The sequence below is a fragment of the Oncorhynchus mykiss genome, chromosome 14, assembly GCF_057628025.1.
Source record: "Oncorhynchus mykiss isolate SJ-2025 chromosome 14, ASM5762802v1, whole genome shotgun sequence".
In the NCBI taxonomy this organism is placed as follows: Eukaryota; Metazoa; Chordata; class Actinopteri; order Salmoniformes; family Salmonidae; genus Oncorhynchus; species Oncorhynchus mykiss.
The window spans coordinates 4,536,365-4,556,522 of record NC_143035.1 but is presented as its reverse complement, the minus strand read 5'-3'; the positions used below and the strand labels follow the sequence as shown (position 1 = coordinate 4,556,522).

The 20,158-nt window shown below is 46.5% G+C and overlaps 1 protein-coding gene across 5 annotated transcripts in view; it reads right to left on the bottom strand.

The window, feature by feature from the left end:
* LOC110488579 (peroxisome proliferator-activated receptor gamma coactivator 1-beta) overlaps positions 1–20,158 on the bottom strand; it is a 66,161-nt gene that overhangs the window by 4,965 nt on the left and 41,038 nt on the right. For 3 of the 5 annotated variants that reach the window (XM_021560848.3, XM_090198176.1, XM_090198177.1), the window contains 10 exons: positions 17,099–17,284; positions 15,895–16,077; positions 9,511–9,642; positions 3,461–4,421; positions 3,174–3,219; positions 2,617–2,681; positions 1,007–1,544; positions 818–893; positions 587–705; positions 336–469 (listed from right to left, as the gene is read on the bottom strand). In XM_021560848.3, coding sequence (XP_021416523.3) covers positions 336–469; positions 587–705; positions 818–893; positions 1,007–1,544; positions 2,617–2,681; positions 3,174–3,219; positions 3,461–4,421; positions 9,511–9,642; positions 15,895–16,077; positions 17,099–17,284 — 2,440 coding nt within the window. Of the gene's footprint in view, positions 1–335; positions 470–586; positions 706–817; positions 894–1,006; positions 1,545–2,616; positions 2,682–3,173; positions 3,220–3,460; positions 4,422–9,510; positions 9,643–15,807; positions 16,078–17,098; positions 17,285–20,158 lie in introns of all 5 variants that reach the window. The other 2 variants (XM_090198178.1, XM_090198179.1) reach the window with 1 other exon arrangement.

Genomic DNA, 20,158 nt, shown 5'->3' with positions numbered 1-20,158 from the left:
ACATGTTTTCTCACATAAACTGAAACTGAGCGAACATTGTAGAATTTTAGCAAACAGGAAATGAGCCATTTCCACAAGATAACAAAGATAGAACAGCTTTCCCAGTTTGACAACAGTTGCCACTGGGCGGGAGAAATCAATATGAAAATACCACAGCCAATCACAACACTGGTGGGTAATACTGTGAAACACTATCATTCCACTATTAGCGGCAGATATATCATGGACATTTTCTAAAATTACAAGGCAAACATTAGAAGAAATCCAATGAGTAGCACCTTTAACGACTTTCTACATTCATGGTTTGACTGTACTTTGACTGTATCTCTGTTTACCCAGATCTATGTATCTCTTCCTGCTGAGCCTGTGCATGCCACCCCCTCCGTTCTGGAAAAGCGGCTCTCGTCTGTGCCTCTGGATCTGCTGCCCGCTGGGTGCCGGACGGAACTTGATGACTCCACAGCGTTCCCTATGCGCACACATCAACACACACAAAAAGACAGAGAGTTTCGGGCACGTGGTCCCCACCTTCACTGCATTCCGTACTCTGGAAGGTCACAGACAGGCTGATAAAAAAAGGACCTACTCGTGTTTGGTGATGACTTTGCAGTCCTCCGGGTCTCCAAAGGCCTCGAAGCGTTTGCGCAGCATCGTTTGTGTGACGCTGCTTGGCAGGTTGTGTATGTAGAACACTTGGCAGTTGTCCTAGGCAACGACACAATGGCAACCGTCAGAACAAGACACTTGCCGCAGTGGCAAATCATGCCGACTTCACACACACACTGGAAAAACTCATAATAGCAGAACTGGTGTTTACCTCGTCAATTTGAAGCACAGACTTGGAGATGTTGTTTCTCTGCTTGTCTCCGTGGCACGTCTCAGAGTTCTCACAGCTGAGGAGAGAGACACAAAGCAGAGGCAGAATAAGACGGGAGCTAATGGAAGAACCTGAGTCACATGCCAATGAGAGAAGAAATTGGCATGTGACAGTGGTTTATATTCTCACCTGAAGTCGGGCTTGCTGCTAGGCGAGTGGGGCTCGCAGCAGCTGGAGTGGAGAATGGGGGAGGGTGAACGGGAGGAGCGTTCCCCCTCTTCATCTGAGTTGTGGGGGGATAAAGCGCCCCCCTTTCTGTCAGCCCTGTTACCGTTACTCAGGTACTCTGGCACCTTGGAAAAGAGCCTGTCTTCACGCTGCTGTTCCAGCCCCTTGTCCCCTTGGACCCTGCACTCAGCCCTGTCCCCCTCCGGAGAGGAGCGTCCGAACAGCGAGTGGGCCAGCATGGCGGCGGTTCTCTTCCGGCTCTCCCCCAGACTCAGCAGGCAGTAGTCGTGGTCTCCGAACGTCCTGTGGACTTTGGGTTCTGCATCGATGGCCTGGCCCATCTTGCGGAGCTGGGCGTAGAGTTCAGTCTGCTCGGGGAGCTTGCGGGAGTGGGCCCGGCTCAGCCACGAGCCCTTCGGTGTGGATTCTCCTTTCCCCTCTGGCTTGAACAGCTCGTCCTCCACTTGCTTGTGAGGGGGGGTGGTGGGAGGGGTGAGGCCTGAAAACACAGGCCACTCTATTAAGTCACATGTACCTCACAGTGGTGGCATACAGCTCTGTCGGGTTAACATTAGAGAAACGTCAACCGTTCAGACAATTTCACTGGTCTGTCGGGTTAACATTAGAGAAATGTCAACCGTTCAGACAATTTCACTGGTCTGTCGGGTTAACATTAGAGAAACGTCAACCGTTCAGACAATTTCACTGGTCTGTCGGGTTAACATTAGAGAAACGTCAACCGTTCAGACAATTTCACTGGTCTGTCGGGTTAACATTAGAGAAACGTCAACCGTTCAGACAATTTCACTGGTCTGTCGGGTTAACATTAAAGAAACGTCAACCGTTCAGACAATTTCACTGGTCTGTCGGGTTAACATTAGAGAAACGTCAACCGTTCAGACAATTTCACTGGTCTGTTGGGTTAACATTAGAGAAACGTCAACCGTTCAGACAATTACACTGCTCATGTTTAACTGTTACTGGGTGTACTGTCTGTTACTCTGTTTACTTCTATCTGTGTTTCAATGGCTTTCCCAATTCAACAAATTGCTCTGAGGCTGTTATTTTGTAACATTACAGTAACACAGCACCTTGGTACGGCACAAGGCGAGCACACAATCGCATATTTATTTTGACCGAAGTGCGTATTTGACTTTCAGTTGTTATTAACATTACGGCTTTTGAGGAAGATATCAGCGGCAGACACTGTAAAGCATTGTTATATTTGTCTTCTCCGCTTCCCAAGTAGCTATGCAACCAAATTAGCCATGTCAAGATGACATTTACCCAGGAGACAGATCACGTCATTAGACTCCAGTCATGCTCTTCACAACACGATACAAATGCATTCCCCCTCTCCTCTGCTGCTTTGCTACCGAGCTGAGTTAGCAATAGTATATCTCAAAGAGATAAACCAGTCTACAACACAGTATATTTGCTAGCTAGACTTTACTTCCCTCTAGACAAGCTACTTCTGACAGACAAGGATATAGCTCCAAAATGTTGTCTCGTCAAGCCAAGGCGTAAAAGATGTCAAGGTGATCAACACCAACTCAAAGCCCCAACATTACCTGCTGTGCCACACAGGTCCACGCTGAGAGTCTGCTCAAAGGGCCTGTTGGCATACTGTGTGTCTCTGATCATGGGGAAAAGAGAAAGAGAGATTGCAGAGTCATCATCAGGACCAGGGGAAGGGGGTGCAGGGGTAGGGGTAGTGGGGCGACAAAAGGATGTACTGCTCGGTGCTCTGATTTAACTTTTTTTTTTTAAGGATTTATTTTCTTTTGTTGGAGATTGTATTACATTATCATTGTGAACGTGAACTACATGAGAATAGCTTTCCTTTATAGCCGTCTATGATTGGTATTACAGTACAAGCTCCTTCTCCTATTGAGGTCTATTTTTGGATCTGTGTTACCATGAAAGGCTTGTGTGGAGTGCTTTGGGGATATTACAGAGTCCACAAAGCTGCAAAAAAAACTATCTAGGGGGCCAGAGAACAGCACAGTCATTTCACGCACGGAAGACTTCCAGAAGTGTACGTTAAAATAGCTTTGTGAGTCCAGTGGGGCTATGGGCAAGCAGTATATGTATTGTAGTGTATAGGACTATAGTACGGAAAACAAACCCAGTAGATTTGGGAGTCAGCGGCAGACAGAGGCAGGCGCGTTTCTCTGCAATCAGAATGACAGAAAGAGCCATTGGTACCAATGATTAGATACATGGTCAGAGAACACAACAGCAGATTCAGCGGGTATAAAAACAACATTTTACCAGCCGTTTAACAGTGGCACGTGTGTTATTCATTCACATCAAATTGAAGAAAGATACTACATGATGGAGCCATGTGGACTGAAAAATTGGGACAGGCTTTGAGAGCTTGGGGCTTCTGACATCGTCGCCATCTTGCCTTACCGTTTTGACAGCAGAGGTTATCGGGTTCGGCTGCGTCTGCCGTGGTTTGGGAAGTACTGTTGTTATTGGCGGCGGAGTCTTTCTCCGGGTCGTCTCCCGGGGGGTGTTTGACTGCCTTGTCCTCCTCGTCAGGGCGCCGCTCCCCGGACGCAGGCTCCTCCCTCACCCGGCCAGCACGCACCTTCTTGGCGAAGCGGCTGGGGAAAGAGGCGAGCCTGCGGGAGCGGCGGACTGAGAAGGAGGCGTCCTCCAGGTCAGGGCTCAGAGGGACCTCTAGGCCGCGCTCTTTCATAAACTCTGGTTTGGTTGAGCTGGCAGTCGGGCTAGGGGTCTCAGTCTTTCTGTCATGCACTGGCTTGGTGATAGCATCTCTGTTATGGGTGTAGGGGGGGCTGTGGAGTCTGTAAGGCTTGCTCACGTCAAAGGAGTTGACCGCTTTGAGCAGTTCGCGCAGGAGAGAGTTGGCTTTGACCTCCCGTCTGCGGGTAAAGGCGAGGCGCGGCCGAGGGGCGCAGCTCTGGGCCTGGGGGGCAGCCTTGTGACAGTTCGGGTGGATCAGGGTCGTGGGGCACTCGGGCCTGGCCCTGCGTACCTGGCCTGGGCACTCACGCTCCTTGCGCTCCCAGCCAGCCTGCTTGCGCATGGGCAGGCAGTATGTGTGCATATACTTGATGAGCTCCACCACAGATTTTAGTTCTTTCTCCGAGGAGAACTGGGGCTTGGTGGGCTCAAGGGGAGTGGAGCGTTCACTCTCACTGCTCGAGGACTCCTCCTCCTCTTCTTCCTCCTCGGACTCACTGTCCTCATCGTCATCATCTTCCTCCTCGTCCTCCTCATCCTCTGTGTCGGCTGAAGGAGTGTCTTCCGCCTCTTGTGCAGAGGTCAGGTGCCGGTGGAGCTCTGTGCACAGACGTCCTGCTGGTCGCACCGCTCGGGGCTTACGCTCCTGTGTGCTTTCACGCTACAGAAAGAAAGAGTTAGAGTTACTACCTGTAAAATGACCTTGGTGAGCCTCTGTGCACTGTATGGCTCAAAATATTAAGGAATGTCTAGGCCATGAGAACATACAGTGCCGAGGGAACAATTTCAACGTATGAGTAACCAAAACCAGCACAGAGAGCCACAAAGATTCAAAGTTATAAAACATTCCTTCATAATCATACCAACGTTCCCAGTATCATGACTCAGAGAGAGAGAGAGAGAGAGAGAGAGAGAGAGAGAGAGATTCTAGGATGCACTCTATCTTTACGTAACCACCAGCTCATTGCCAGAGCTGCCCTTTCTCCTTGTCGAGACTACATCCATCTGTCACTCCAAAGCCTCAGCACCACTCACTCTAATGCCACAGATGTCAAATGCCTCGGCCACCACCACCGTAAAGGAAAAGCCAGGGCAGGACAGGGGTGATAAATGAGAAAATAGCCTCACGCCATTGATCTACGTGCATGGGCGTGGGTGGAGACGGATTTTTGGAGCAACGGACACCTTATGGTAACATGATCTCCACACCGGTCCCAGTCACAAGAGGGAAATATAAAAATAAAAAACTTTGCTAATTTCAATTTATTAGTAGTAGCTAGCTGACAGCCTGGCTAGCTAGCTTTAGCTTCGCTAAAAACATAGCAAGCTAGCTAGCATTTTTAGCTTTCCACATCTCCATGTGAAATAATCAGATTAAAAATAAAATAAAAAATAAAATATGCCCTGGCAAACATTTGTATACTTCCCGGAGTAGCATAAATCATTATCCCAATTTGATATGCTTGTTTGTGTATTGATTCCGATATCAGATAAAAATAGAACGTCATCATGTTGTGGTCATGAAGGAAAAAAAGCACATGGCTAGCTGGTTATCTATAGCAGGTTCCACCATTTCACAATAGCCTGGAATCACTAGTTATTATTTATAAACAAAATACCTTTTTGAGTGGATTCTTGTTGTTTGGTTTACTGTTTAAACAGTCGCCGAGATTATATTTGGTTATCAATGCAAAATAGGCTACTTTGATGAATAGCCTATAGATCAGATCAAGGAACCAAACAACAAACACTTCTGCGGAAAGAATGATATGGCGCGTCTACATTTAACTGATAATGCCAGAATCGCCGGTGTTTGGAGGATATGTTGGCACGGGTGTTGATAGGCCCGACACAAAATCTCGGGCCGGCAAACCATGCCAATATATCCTCCAAACACTGGCTACGAGGGCATTATCCCTTATATACAAACGGGTCACCAACATATTTAAATAATAATGTACATATTTTCATAAAAAAAAAAAAAAAATCGATGAATTTATTCATACCATTTCATCCTTCCACAACATATAGTCCCGAAACAAATCTAGGGTTGCTACCCGACATATCCAGGGGTTTGCGCTGATTGTACGGACATTGTGACAGCTGGTTAAATGGCGTCCCTTGACAAGGCAACAACAAGATGTATGTCAGGAGAAGTGCAGTACTATCGTAAGGAGAGGTATATTTGGAATACGGAGGAGGAATGGAGGGAAAAGGAGAGGCAGAGGAGGTTTAAGAGAGAGAGGGAGGAAAAGAGCGTGAGTCAGTTAAAAATGGTGGGAAAAGGGCCGATGGTTTGTTAAAGAAGAATGGTAGAAAGTGTAAGCAGAGTGAGCTGAAGGCAGGGGGAGAAATGGAAGTGAATGAGGGTGAGGTATCGGAGGTGGTAGGTGTGGTGAAGTTCTCAAAGCCCAAGGCTTGCACCGAGGGTCAGGATGAAGAGGAGTCTGGAAAAAGTGGACCCTTGCCTTTTGGCTGATCCATTTGTGGGTTCGGGGTGGGTGAAAATAGAGTTGGGTGCTGTGGAATCGGTGAGGGTAAGCAGAAGTGGTCTTGTGATAATAGTTTGTGTTTCTGCTGGTCAGAGGGAGAAGGCGCTCCATGTTAAACGAATTAGGGCAAGAAATTTGAATTATTTTGCTATCAAGAAAAGGGCACCATTGAAAGGAGTGATTACTGGGGTAGCAGTAAATGTAAAAGTTGACCAACTGAAGGGGAAGATTCCCAGTGTTTGTAATGCTCGTCGTTTGGTGCAACGCAGACAGGGTGGCGTGAGTGGTGAAACAGAAGAATCAATGTCTGTTCTTTTGAGTTTTGATGTTGAGGTTTTGCCCCACAAAGTGATGTTAGAATATATAAGCTATCTTCTTTAAGCTTTTGTGCAGAATACATTACGTTGTTACAGGTGTCAAGCTTATGGGCATGTGGCAGCAATGTGTAGGAGGGAGGTTCCTAGGTGTGAGAAGTGTGCAGAATGGCATGAAACAAAGGAATGCATAGCATTGGGGAAAGTTGTGGTATGTGTTAATTGTAGGGGTGCTCATGGGGCTGGGGATCAGAAATGTCCCATGCGAGAGAGGCAGGTTTAAGGTTCCAGGGATAGAGTAGTGCAGAAGTTGTTATATGCTGAGACAGTGAAGAAAGTAGAGGAAGATGGGTCAAGGGGGAGGGATCCTGAGAGGAGTGGTGTGAGTAGTAGATCTGTACCAGTACAGATGCATAGGCCAACAAGTGATACATGTTTCAGTAAGATTGGATTTTTTTTGCATTTATAGCAATGGTTATCAACTTTACTGCAGGGATGGAACATGAGTCACACAGAATTGAGGTTGTGGTGACAGCTGCAGAGAGGCATTTGGGTGTGTGAGACTAGACATCAGAAGAGTTACAGGGTGTATTAAGAGGTGGTCTCACATCCTTTCAGGTTGTTGGCCTGAGGTAGGACTAAATAGATTTAAATAGTGTAGTAGGGTGGTGTTCTTTTTTATTATTTGATTTATTTATGTATTCTTTTTTTTGTGTTAGACGTTGTGTTGTGTTAGACGGTTTTGTTTATTTAAAAAAAAAAATTCAAGCAATGTATAAGGGAGTTGACCTTGGTGGAATGTCTAGATACTTTTTTCAATTGACATTTCTTTGTATATATATATATATACAGTGCCTTGCGAAAGTATTCGGCCCCTTGAACTTTGCGACCTTTTGCCACATTTCAGGCTTCAAACATAAAGATATAAAACTGTATTTTTTTGTGAAGAATCAACAACAAGTGGGACACAATCATGAAGTGGAACGACATTTATTGGATATTTCAAACTTTTTTAACAAATCAAAAACTGAAAAATTGGGCGTGCAAAATTATTCAGCCCCCTTAAGTTAATACTTTGTAGCGCCACCTTTTGCTGCGACTACAGCTGTAAGTCGCTTGGGGTATGTCTCTATCAGTTTTGCACATCGAGAGACTGAATTTTCTTCCCATTCCTCCTTGCAAAACAGCTCGAGCTCAGTGAGGTTGGATGGAGAGCATTTGTGAACAGCAGTTTTCAGTTCTTTCCACAGATTCTTGATTGGATTCAGGTCTGGACTTCGACTTGGCCATTCTAACACCTGGATATGTTTATTTTTGAACCATTCCATTGTAGATTTTGCTTTATGTTTTGGATCATTGTCTTGTTGGAAGACAAATCTCCGTCCGTCTCAGGTCTTTTGCAGACTCCATCAGGTTTTCTTCCAGAATGGTCCTGTATTTGGCTCCATCCATCTTCCCATCAATTTTAACCATCTTCCCTGTCCCTGCTGAAGAAAAGCAGGCCCAAACCATGATGCTGCCACCACCATGTTTGACAGTGGGGATGGCGTGTTCAGGGTGATGAGCTGTGTTGCTTTTACGCCAAACATAACGTTTTGCATTGTTGCCAAAAAGTTCAATTTTGGTTTAATCTGACCAGAGCACCTTCTTCCACATGTTTAGCGTGTCTCCCAGGTGGCTTGTGGCAAACTTTAAACTACACTTTTTATGGATATCTTTAAGAAATGGCTTTCTTCTTGCCACTCTTCCATAAAGGCCAGATTTGTGCAATATACGACTGATTGTTGTCCTATGGACAGAGTCTCCCACCTCAGCTGTAGATCTCTGCAGTTCATCCAGAGTGATCATGGGCCTCTTGGCTGCCTCTGATCAGTCTTCTCCTTGTATGAGCTGAAAGTTTAGAGGGACGGCCAGGTCTTGGTAGATTTGCAGTGGTCTGATACTCCTTCCATTTCAATATTATCGCTTGCACAGTGCTCCTTGGGATGTTTAAAGCTTGGGAAATCTTTTTGTATCCAAATCCGACTTTAAACTTCTTCACAACAGTATCTCGGACCTGCCTGGTGTGTTCCTTGTTCTTCATGATGCTCTCTGCGCTTTTAACGGACCTCTGCGACTATCACAGTGCAGATGCATTTATACGGAGACTTGATTACACACAGGTGGATTGTATTTATCATCATTAGTCATTTAGGTCAACATTGGATCATTCAGATATCCTCACTGAACTTCTGGAGAGAGTTTGCTGCACTGAAAGTAAAGGGGCTGAATAATTTTGCACGCCCAATTTTTCAGTTTTTGATTTGTTAAAAAAGTTTGAAATATCCAATAAATGTCGTTCCACTTCATGATTGTGTCCCACTTGTTGTTGATTCTTCACAAAAAAATACAGTTTTATATCTTTATGTTTGAAGCCTGAAATGTGGCAGAAGGTCGCAAAGTTCAAGGGGGCCGAATACTTTCGCAAGGCACTGTATATATATATCCATAAAAATGATGCTAGCTGATTCATGATTTCGACTAGTTGAGAAACGCTGCCTGCCTCTCTCTCATCCCGATTCCCTACACATTCATTACTATGGGATTTAACAGTTTGAGATGGAATTTGACTATTGAAACAATGTTGCAAATGTCGGAGAGACAGACCGTAAGGTTTATTCTCCGTAGAGCTTGTTGTATGTTTTAGTCTCTGAAAACACTATCATCTAAGCATTACCTTGGTGATTAGGTCCCCTATTCAACCCATATCCTGGATCCGGTGTCAGAGCAGTGAATGAACTAGAAAAGGACTAAGGATCAGAGCTATAGAAAACCTTTCCTGTCGTGGAGCCTATGTATCCGCTCTCCCTCTCTTTAAGTCTCTTGTGTTGCCTTCCCTGCTCTATTCTGAGCTGCTAGACAGCTCTATTCTAGAACACCACACACAGAGCTCCAACTCACTCACCTTAACCAAAGGCCTGACAGGTTTCAGATGCAGGCTCCTGCTGCAATGGCGATGCCCGCTGTTGCTGCTGCCCTCTTTGTGTGATTCCAGGCCCGTGGGCACGTTAGGGGGGGACAGCAGGAGCTTTTTCAGCTGTAGGGGGACATGGGTTGGGACAACTGTAATGTACATGTCTGCCAATAAATCAACCAATCAGCAGAACATACAGTAGCATCAACGTGTATTATCACTCTTGACATGACTCATCCACTCGCAAATCTTTTTCCCCCTCTTTATTCTCCTTTCATCCAGCGTTTGAACAATATAGCACTCAAACCGAAGCTGGCAGGAGGAAGCTGTGTGAATATGAGATCAAACGGAAATGGGATTCTATAGCTCTCCTGCGTACGTTGCAATGGGGTGGTAAGGCTGTCGCATTGCATTTCAAATGGGTATTTTACTTCCTCACATTTCCTTCACTACACTTTGAGGCAGCAGCATCGCATGTGAAATCATCAGATGATAGAAATCTGCTTACAACAACAATCCCCCTAAGCTGCACTGGTTTTGGCACAGCCTGAGGATAGCACCGGAGCGCGCCTACTGTAGATGTGAGGGAATGATGCGGCTGGTTATGTTTGGCTGATAGCTAAATAGTGTCTGGTCCTATATGTCACGTTTAGAGGCTTGTTGAAACAGATGATGAAATAGATGAGTAGAGTGCTAATTGAGTTGCCCATCCCTGTCAGCATGTGCCAACTTGGCATGGGCTTCAATGGTGCCTCTCGGTGTTTCATTGAGGAAGTGAAGGGGCGCTGAAGGTTTCCATCTCTGTGTACAAAATTCTATTGGCACGCCAGGCCCATCCATGCCATGAAAGAATACCCTACTCTGGCCCACTTCCTGGTCTGCCTTGCTCAATGCAGCCCTTGTTCTCTGCCTGCTTACAACCTCATACACGCACACACACTGTCTTGCAAACTCAGGCACGCACGCAATTTTAGAGAACGTTTTAGAGGCCCTTATCTTGGCAGTGTAGAGAAAAGTGTGATTTTTTTTGTTGCCAATTTCCTGCAATTCTACACATTTCTCCATGGAGCCGAGAGACATTTTTTGCAGTTTTAAAGCTAATTTCCTGTGATGCTACACATTTTTTGCATGGAGCTGAGAGAAAAGGTTCCAGTTTTAAAGTGAATTTCCTGCTATTCTACATATTCTGCCATGGAGATGAGAGAAAATATTGCAATTTTAAAGCTAATTTCCTGCAATGGCTAATGCTATGTTATTTTACTCAAACATAATAACAAAATCAATACTGCTAAATCAATTGTTTGGAATCTTCCATTCCCTCTGACTGTCTAGCTTTTATTTGGTGATTATTAGTTCTCAAATATTATATTGTAAAAATATATAGGTCCATTATTTTTCCAACATACTTTATATCTGCTTTTAGTCGTTTAAAAGTTTACACTGAACGCCTTTTTCCATCCCGATTAATGTGGGGTAATTAATTCATTTCCCCCAAAAATTTTTACACTGTTTGGTCTTAGGCGGCCTGAAAAAACACTTAGGCGGCCCACCCAAGGATTTCAATGGCAAAAACACCACACACACACACTGAGATCAGCTGCAATTACAGCTTCTGCCAGCAGAGGGAGTCCTCCTCCACTCACACACCAGTGATGACAACACCAGGGTCACATGCAACTCCTCTAGGCTGTCTCTGGGATGGAAAGGGACTGACGGGCAGGGAGGGAGGAAGGTGGACTGGTACATGTCACCATGTTAAACCACATTTCACCATATGGATGGGCCCTTTTTTTAGTCTAAAAACAGTGCAGAAAGCTATGAACATTATAGTGAAATGGTGGCATCTCATTGGCCATCATTCCACTCTTCTAGCCCATAGGATCTACGTGACTTAGCATGCACAACAACAGTTGCATAATACCAGTTTTTGCTAATTTTGTCTTATTGCTGTTATCAGTGCCAAATCCTATTAAGATTCTTAAGCCACCTAAGGACATCGTGAGGGACATGTAATCAAATTGGGAAGAATGTCCCATCAGTAGGTGTGTGTATATATACCTACTATATATATATATATATATATATATACACTGCTCAAAAAAATACACTAAAATAACACATCCTAGATCTGAATGAATGAAATTCTTATTAAATACTTTTTTCTTTACATAGTTGAATGTGCTGACATCAAAATCACACAAAAATGATCAATGGAAATCAAATTTATCAACCCATGGAGGTCTGGATTTGGAATCACACTCAAAATTAAAGTGGAAAACCACACTACAGGCTGATCCAACTTTGATGTAATGTCCTTAAAACAAGTCAAAATGAGGCTCAGTAGTGTGTGTGGCCTCCACGTGCCTGTATGACCTCCCTACAACGCCTGGGCAGGTTCCAGATGAGGTGGCGGATGGTCTCCTGAGGAATCTCCTCCCAGAACCGGACTAAAGCATCCGCCAACTCCTGGACAGTCTGTGGAGCGAGACATGATGTCCCAGATGTGCTCAATTGGATTCAGGTCTGGGGAACGGACAGGCCAGTCCATAGCATCAATGCCTGCCTCTTGCAGGAACTGCTGACACACTCCAGCCACATGAGGTCTAGCATTGTCTTGCATTAGGAGGAACCCAGGGCCAACCGCACCAGCATATGGTCTCACAAGGGGTCTGAGAATCTCATCTCGGTACCTAATGGCAGTCAGGCTAACTCTGGCGAGCACATGGAGGGCTGTGCGGCCCCCCAAAGAAATGCCACCCCACACCATGACTGACCCACCCCCAAACCGGTCATGAGGATGTTGCAGGCAGCAGAACGTTCTCCACGGCGTTTCCAGACTCTGTCACATGTGCTCAGGGTGAACCTGCTTTCATCTGTGAAGAGCACAGGGCGCCAGTGGCGAATTTGCCAATCTTGGTGTTCTCTGGCAAATGCCAAATGTCCTGCACGGTGTTGGGCTGTAAGCACAACCCCCACCTGTGGACGTCGGGCCCTCATACCACCCTCATGGAGTCTGTTTCTGACCGTTTGAGCAGACACATGCACATTTGTGGCCTGCTGGAGGTCATTTTGCAGGGCTCTGGCAGTGCTCCTCCTTGCACAAAGGCAGAGGTAGCGGTCCTGCTGCTGGGTTGTTGCCCTCCTACGGCCTCCTCCACATCTCCTGATGTACTGGCCTGTCTCTTGGTAGCGCCTCCATGCTCTGGACACTACGCTGACAGACACAGCAAACCTTCTTGCCACAGCTCGCATTGATGTGTCATCCTGGATGAGCTGCACTACCTGAGCCACTTGTGTGGGTTGTAGACTCAGTCTCATGCTACCACTAGAGTGAAAGCACCGCCAGCATTCAAAAGTGACCAAAACATCAGACAGGAAGCATAGGATCTGAGAAGTGGTCTGTGGTCACCACCTGCAGAACCACGCCTTTATTGGGGGTGTCTTGCTAATTGCCTATAATTTCCACCTGTTGTCTATTCCATTTGCACAACAGCATGTGAAATTTATTGTCAATCAGTGTTGCTTCCTAAGTGGACAGTTTGATTTCACAGAAGTGTGATTGACTTGGAGTTACATTGTGTTGTTTAAGTGTTCCCTTTATTTTTGTTGAGCAGTGTATATACAGTATATCACAAAAGTGAGTACACCCCTCACATTTTTGTAAATATTTGCATACATCTTTTCATGTGACAACACTGAAGAAATGACTCTTTGCTACAATGTAAAGTAGTGAGTGTATAGCTTGTATAACAGTGTACATTTGCTGTCCCCTCAAAACACAGCCATTAGTGTCTAAACCGCTGGCAACAAAAGTGAGTACACCCCTAAGTGAAAATGTCCAAATTGGGCCCAATTAAGCCATTTTCCCTCCCCAGTGTCATGTGACTCGTTAGTGTTACAAGGTCTCAGGTGTGAATGGGGAGCAGGTGTGTTAAATTTGGTGTCATCGCTCTCACACTCCCTCATACTGACTGGTCACTGGAAGTTCAACATGCACCTCATAGCAAAGAACTCTCTGCGAGGATCTGAAAAAAAGAATTGTTGCTCTACATAAAGATGGCCTGGGCTATAAGAAGATTGCTAAGACCCTGAAACTGAGCTGCAGCACGGTGGCCAAGACATTACAGAGGTTTAACTGGACAGGTTCCACTCAGAACAGGCGTCGCCATGGTCGACCAAAGAAGTTGAGTGCACGTGCTCAGCATCATATCCAGAAGTTGTCTTTGGGAAATAGACGTATGAGTGCTGCCAGCATTGCTGCAGAGGTTGAAGGGGTGGGGGGTCAACCTGTCAGTGCTCAGACCATACGCCGTACACTGCATCAAATTGGTCTGCATGACTGTCGTCCCAGAAGGAAGCCTCTTCAAAAGATGATGCGCAAGAAAGCCAGCAAACAGTTTGCGGAAGACAAGCAGACTAAGGACATGGATTACTGGAACCATGTCCTGTGGTCTGATGAGACCAAGATAAACTTATGTGGTTCAGATGGTGTCAAGTGTGTGTGGCGGCAACCAGGTGAGGAGTACAAAGACAAGTGTGTCTATCCTACAGTCAAGCATGGTGGTGGGCGTGTCATGGTCCGGGGCTGCATGAGTGCTGCTGGCACTGGGGAGCTACAGTTCATTGAGGGAACCATGAATGCCAACATGTACTGTGACATACTAAAGCAGAGCATGATCCCCTCCCTTCGGAGACTGGGCCGCAGGGCAGTATTCCAACATGATAACGACCCCAAGCACGCCTCCAAGACGACCACTGCCTTGCTAGAAGCTGAGGGTAAAGGTGATGGACTGGCCAAGCATGTCTCCAGACCTAAACCCTATTGAGCATCTGTGGGGCATCCTCAAACGGAAGGTGGATGAGTGCAACGTCTCTAACATCCACCAGCTCCGTGATGTTGTCATGGAGGAGTGGAAGAGGACTCCAGTGGCAACCTGTGAAGCTCTGGTGAACTCCATGCCCAAGAGGGTTAAGGCAGTGCTGGAAAATGACGGTGGCCACACAAAATATTGACACTTTGGGCCCAATTTGGACATTTTCACTTAGGGGTGTACTCACTTTTGTTTCCAGCGGTTTAGACATGAATGCCTGTGTGTTGAGTTATTTTGAGGGGACAGCAAATTTACACTGGTATACAAGCGGTACACTCATTGTAGCAAAGTGTCATTTCTTCAGTGTTGTCACATGAAAAGATGTATGCAAATATTTACAAAAATGTGAGGGGTGTACTCACTTTTGTGATATACTGTGTGTGTGTGTGTGTGTGTGTGTGTGTATATATATATATATATATATATATATATATATATATATATATATATATATATATATAGTCTGCATGTTATCCTGTAATTGCAATGATCTCAGAGACAGAGTGAGTAGTGGAAGTGAGTGAACATGTAGGTATGTACATAGCTTGTTTCTCTCAGAGCTGTAACACAACAAGACCTTTGTAACCCTTGCCTTGATAATGTGAGATCTCTGTGTCTCTTTAAACCCAGTCCAAAGTGTGTGTCTGTTTGAAACTTAAGGAAGTATGTTGGCTTTATTGTGGACAAGAACAATAAGGATGTATTACAGAACAATAAGAGGACATACAGTATATTACACCAGACTTCCTAGTTCACTTGCATGCTCATCCGAGCACACCGAATAGCAGCCAGCCAAATGTTTCTTAACGTAATGAAATCCTATCGTATTCTCTGTAAAAGACAACCCGTTTTCTGTTGCAATCCAGAACAAGCATGAGTAGATAGGGACATCAGTTGAAAAGAAAAACATGTTTTTCCTGGAAGCGTGGTTCTGAGAGGAGAAGGTTGCAGGGGAGAAAGGGGTGGAGGCATCCCGCAGGACAGTGTGAAAAGAGGAGGAGGGGGGAGGGGGGGGGGGGTGTAACGGGGGAGAATGGGGACAAGGGGGGAATAGTGGAAAAGGGAGGGACTGGGTCACAGGGTACTCTGCATCAGGGTTGGCTCCAGTTTAACTGCTGGAGCTATAGGAGGCTGGGCTAGGTCCTAGGAGGCAGACATGGGCACGAGAGTAGTATATTACCCCTTTATGATGGCAAAGGAGTGAGAGAGAAGTAGAACAATGGGGGGGAAGGGGAAAAAAGGAAGATTTAATGAGAGTTGGGGAGGATAGGGGGGGTCAAAAAGAGGTGAGAGCCACAGTTTCTTTAAGAGACCACAGTTGTGGTCCAGCCAGGTTGCCTGCCGGTAAAAAACATTCTTATTAGAAGTAGTGGTTGCTAAAAAGAATGGAAAAGCCCAAAATGAGAAAAATTCAGACCTTTGTTGCCTATCATACCCATGCTGTGGGGTAGTCAGAGCAGAGGCCCATCCAAATCCACCTTAAACAGTGAGGAAGGGTTCTTACTAGAGACGGGTCTTCTGTCTCTGAGCTCAGGGAGCCGTCACTCAGGGAGCCTGAAGGGAAGGGAAGGTCCTCCTCAGACCCCTCCCCCAGCGAGGGAAACACAGACAGCCCCCCCACCTCGTCCTCCACCATGCCGTCCAGGCTGTCTGTGAGAGCAGCCAGCAGCGCCGCATTCTCATCTATCTGGAGGGGGCAGGAGAGAGAGGGCATCAGTGAACGCACCACCCACTTACAACACAGTTCATTCTCATCTTCTATCTGGAGGGGGCAGGAGAGCGAGAGGGCATCAGTGAACGCACTACCCACTTACAACACAGTTCATTCTCATCTTCTATCTGGAGGGGGCAGGAGAGCGAGAGGGCATCAGTGAACGCACTACCCACTTACAACACAGTTCATTCCCCACTTCTAGGGGGCAGGAAGAGGTGGGGGTGTAAGTGAGGATACCACTCACATAGTTCCTTACAACACAGAGTATTTTGCTTATAAAATTCCACTCTTTCCCTGTAGTCTGAGGGGCGCCAACCATCCACACACTGTGTTGTTCATTTCAACAGCAGCCATCTTGCTAAGAAGCATCGAGTCTGGTGGTGGGATGATAGCGGAGCGGAGACAGCCTACGGGAAGTGAGCGAGGTTTCATTTTACACCCCCCACCCTCCCATCTGAAGGTTAAATGAACTAAGCTGGGAGATCAATGGGATTCCACACAGGCATCCAAAACAAGGACCGGGGGGAATCGTCCCAATCCAACTCCTATGTCTCCAAAATCAATCTGAACAAGGAATTATGATCAAGTGGATGGTAAGGTGAAAATAGACCCAGGAACAACAGTGTTGTGTTAGTGGATGATGCTTATGAACACATTATACGAGGTCTGTGCATTAGACAGATTGATAACGATCACAGAGGGGAATTCTAAGATGGGAGTCTACAACCTTATCATAGACTCAGACTGGAGCCTCTTCAGTTTACCACTAATGTAGTCCACTGTGTAGTCTAGTCCTACACCATAGGAGACCTACAGCCATATCTCAGGGCTATTCTAGTCCTAGTCCCTATGTTGGAGTTCCATTACATAGGTGTGGGAGGGGTTGGTCCTGGTGGAATCCTAGCCTGGTAGCCAGATCAGTTTCCAAGACAGCACAAACAGATCTGGGACCAGGCTAGTGGAATCCTGAGGGGGGGGGGGGCGAGTGTCTCACCTCAAAAAACTCAGGGTCTCCTGTGCTGTACTGAATGGAGGCAGCGGAGATGTCTGATTGGTCGTTGCACCAGTGGAGCTCGCTGAGGCAGTTGACTGAGTCAAAGTCGCTGGCGTCCAGCTGAGAGAGGTCAATGTCAGGGAAGTCGGCGTCCAGGCGGTCCGAGCAGACCTCCTCCTCCCCATACTGTAGAGAGAGCGGGAAGGAGGGAGTGGAGAAAGAAGAGGGAGGAAAGGTCACTTTAGACTCTTGTTATATCAAAGGGCGACTCATTAAGAAACACAGTACATTGAAGATATCTTATAAAATATCAAATAGTTTGGAAATTTAATGGGAAAAATCATCAGCATTAGTACGCTCATGTTAATGACACAGTGAGTAAACTACTACAGTACAGAACAGTGTGGTTGTCAATGACACAGAGCCCTCTGAAAGAGACAGTCCCCCCTAATTTCTCTGCACACGCTCATTATAACTGATGGACATAGTGATGAAACATGTGCCACACAAAGTCACGAGACTGAGACCACCGCCTCCTAATGAGCCCTAGTGAAAGATTGAGACCACCGTCTCCTAATGAGCCCTAGTGAAAGAGTGAGACCACCGCCTCCTAATGAGCCCTAGTGAAAGATTGAGACCACCGTCTCCTAATGAGCCCTAGTGAAAGACTGAGACCACCGTCTCCTAATGAGCCCTAGTGAAAGACTGAGACCACCGCCTCCTAATGAGCCCTAGTGAAAGACTGAGACCACCGCCTCCTAATGAGCCCTAGTGAAAGACTGAGACCACCGCCTCCTAATGAGCCCTAGTGAAAGACTGAGACCACCGCCTCCTAATGAGCCCTAGTGAAAGACTGAGACCACCGCCTCCTAATGAGCCCTAGTGAAAGACTGAGACCACCGTCTCCTAATGAGCCCTAGTGAAAGACTGAGACCACCGTCTCCTAATGAGCCCTAGTGAAAGACTGAGACCACCGCCTCCTAATGAGCCCTAGTGAAAGACTGAGACCACCGCCTCCTAATGAGCCCTAGTGAAAGACTGAGACCACTGCCTCCTAATGAGCCCTAGTGAAAGACTGAGACCACCGTCTCCTAATGAGCCCTAGTGAAAGACTGAGACCACCGCCTCCTAATGAGCCCTAGTGAAAGACTGAGACCACCGCCTCCTAATGAGCCCTAGTGAAAGACTGAGACCACCGCCTCCTAATGAGCCCTAGTGAAAGACTGAGACCACCGCCTCCTAATGAGCCCTAGTGAAAGACTGAGACCACCGCCTCCTAATGAGCCCTAGTGAAAGACTGAGACCACCGCCTCCTAATGAGCCCTAGTGAAAGACTGAGACCACTGCCTCCTAATGAGCCCTAGTGAAAGACTGAGACCACCGTCTCCTAATGAGCCCTAGTGAAAGACTGAGACCACCGCCTCCTAATGAGCCCTAGTGAAAGACTGAGACCACCGCCTCCTAATGAGCCCTAGTGAAAGACTGAGACCACCGCCTCCTAATGAGCCCTAGTGAAAGACTGAGACCACCGCCTCCTAATGAGCCCTAGTGAAAGACTGAGACCACCGTCTCCTAATGAGCCCTAGTGAAAGACTGAGACCACCGCCTCCTAATGAGCCCTAGTGAAAGACTGAGACCACCGCCTCCTAATGAGCCCTAGTGAAAGACTGAGACCACCGCCTCCTAATGAGCCCTAGTGAAAGACTGAGACCACCGCCTCCTAATGAGCCCTAGTGAAAGACTGAGACCACCGCCTCCTAATGAGCCCTAGTGAAAGACTGAGACCACCGTCTCCTAATGAGCCCTAGTGAAAGTGTGATATTATATAACACAGTTGACTTGGCGGTCCACGGATAGTAAAAGTATTTTGGGGTATAAGCCAGTGTGAAGGGAAGTGATCCTAGTCACCTCAGGGGAGAGATGGAAACCACATTTCAAGGAGAGAGGGACAGAACAGGAAATAGGCTCTGCCTGTGGAGAGAAGGACATGGAGGAGACTGTACTGTCTGTGTGTGTGTGTGTGTGTGTGTGTGTGTGTGTGTTGCTGGTAGCCTTCTCCACCTGTTGTCTTTGGAATGCCAGAAGAGGGGACACTTGTATACAGGGTGTGCCTGCCTTTGACAATGCAGTTTGCAGGAGGTCCCTAGCGTAGCCTAACCACAACCTGAATATTCTGTGCCACAGAGCCCTAGCTATGCATCTTTGATGAGTGACTAACACTAAATACTCCAGCTCTGTTTCACGTCGCAACCGTCTCCGCTAACCAATCCAATCCAATCCAATTCCACTCATTTCATTAAACTGGCTTTGGGGTCAGCCCGGTTTCAACCAATCATCAGCCATCACTTCCAAAGACACTTTCTGGGGACAATGAGATGGGCGGTCGCATAGACACAAGTAGAACAAGTGTAATTTTGTCCTTTCTAACACATATTACATTTTCAGGACATAGATGTGCCACAAACTATCAGTGCCTCCTTGTCTAGTTAGTGAGATGTACCCAAACCTTATCACAGGAAGGATGTGTGTTCTCTTTGATATAACACCAACACTCAATGACATTTTAGCAACTGTTTGTTGGATCAAAGATTAGGGTGTAATAAATTGATACCATTTATGAGTTCATAAATTGCAGATGTAGAGCAACACAGTTGTAGTGTAATGAACAAATGACTGGTTACTCAAGCAAACTGAATTAAGATGTTCTATGAGAGAGAGAGAGAGAGAGAGAGAGAGAGAGAGAGAGAGAGAGAGAGAGAGAGAGCGAGAGAGAGAGAGAGAGCTGTGGTGGCAGCCTGGCTGGTGTGATATCTCAGAAGTTGACTCATTCCCTCCCCCTAGCTAAGTTTACCCCTCCACCTCCCCCCTCCATCCTCCTTCTCCCCCCCTCTAGTCCCTCTCAGGAAAATAAGAGGCCAGGCTAATCAATTTCAACAAAGTCCGACCGTTCTTTATTTCCAGGCAGGCTTGGTCTTTTTTACCTGTTTTCTCCCCTCCCTTCTCTCCAGTCTCCTTTGCAGACTGCCTGGATATCAATCAATAAAAACATCCTTGGGCTCT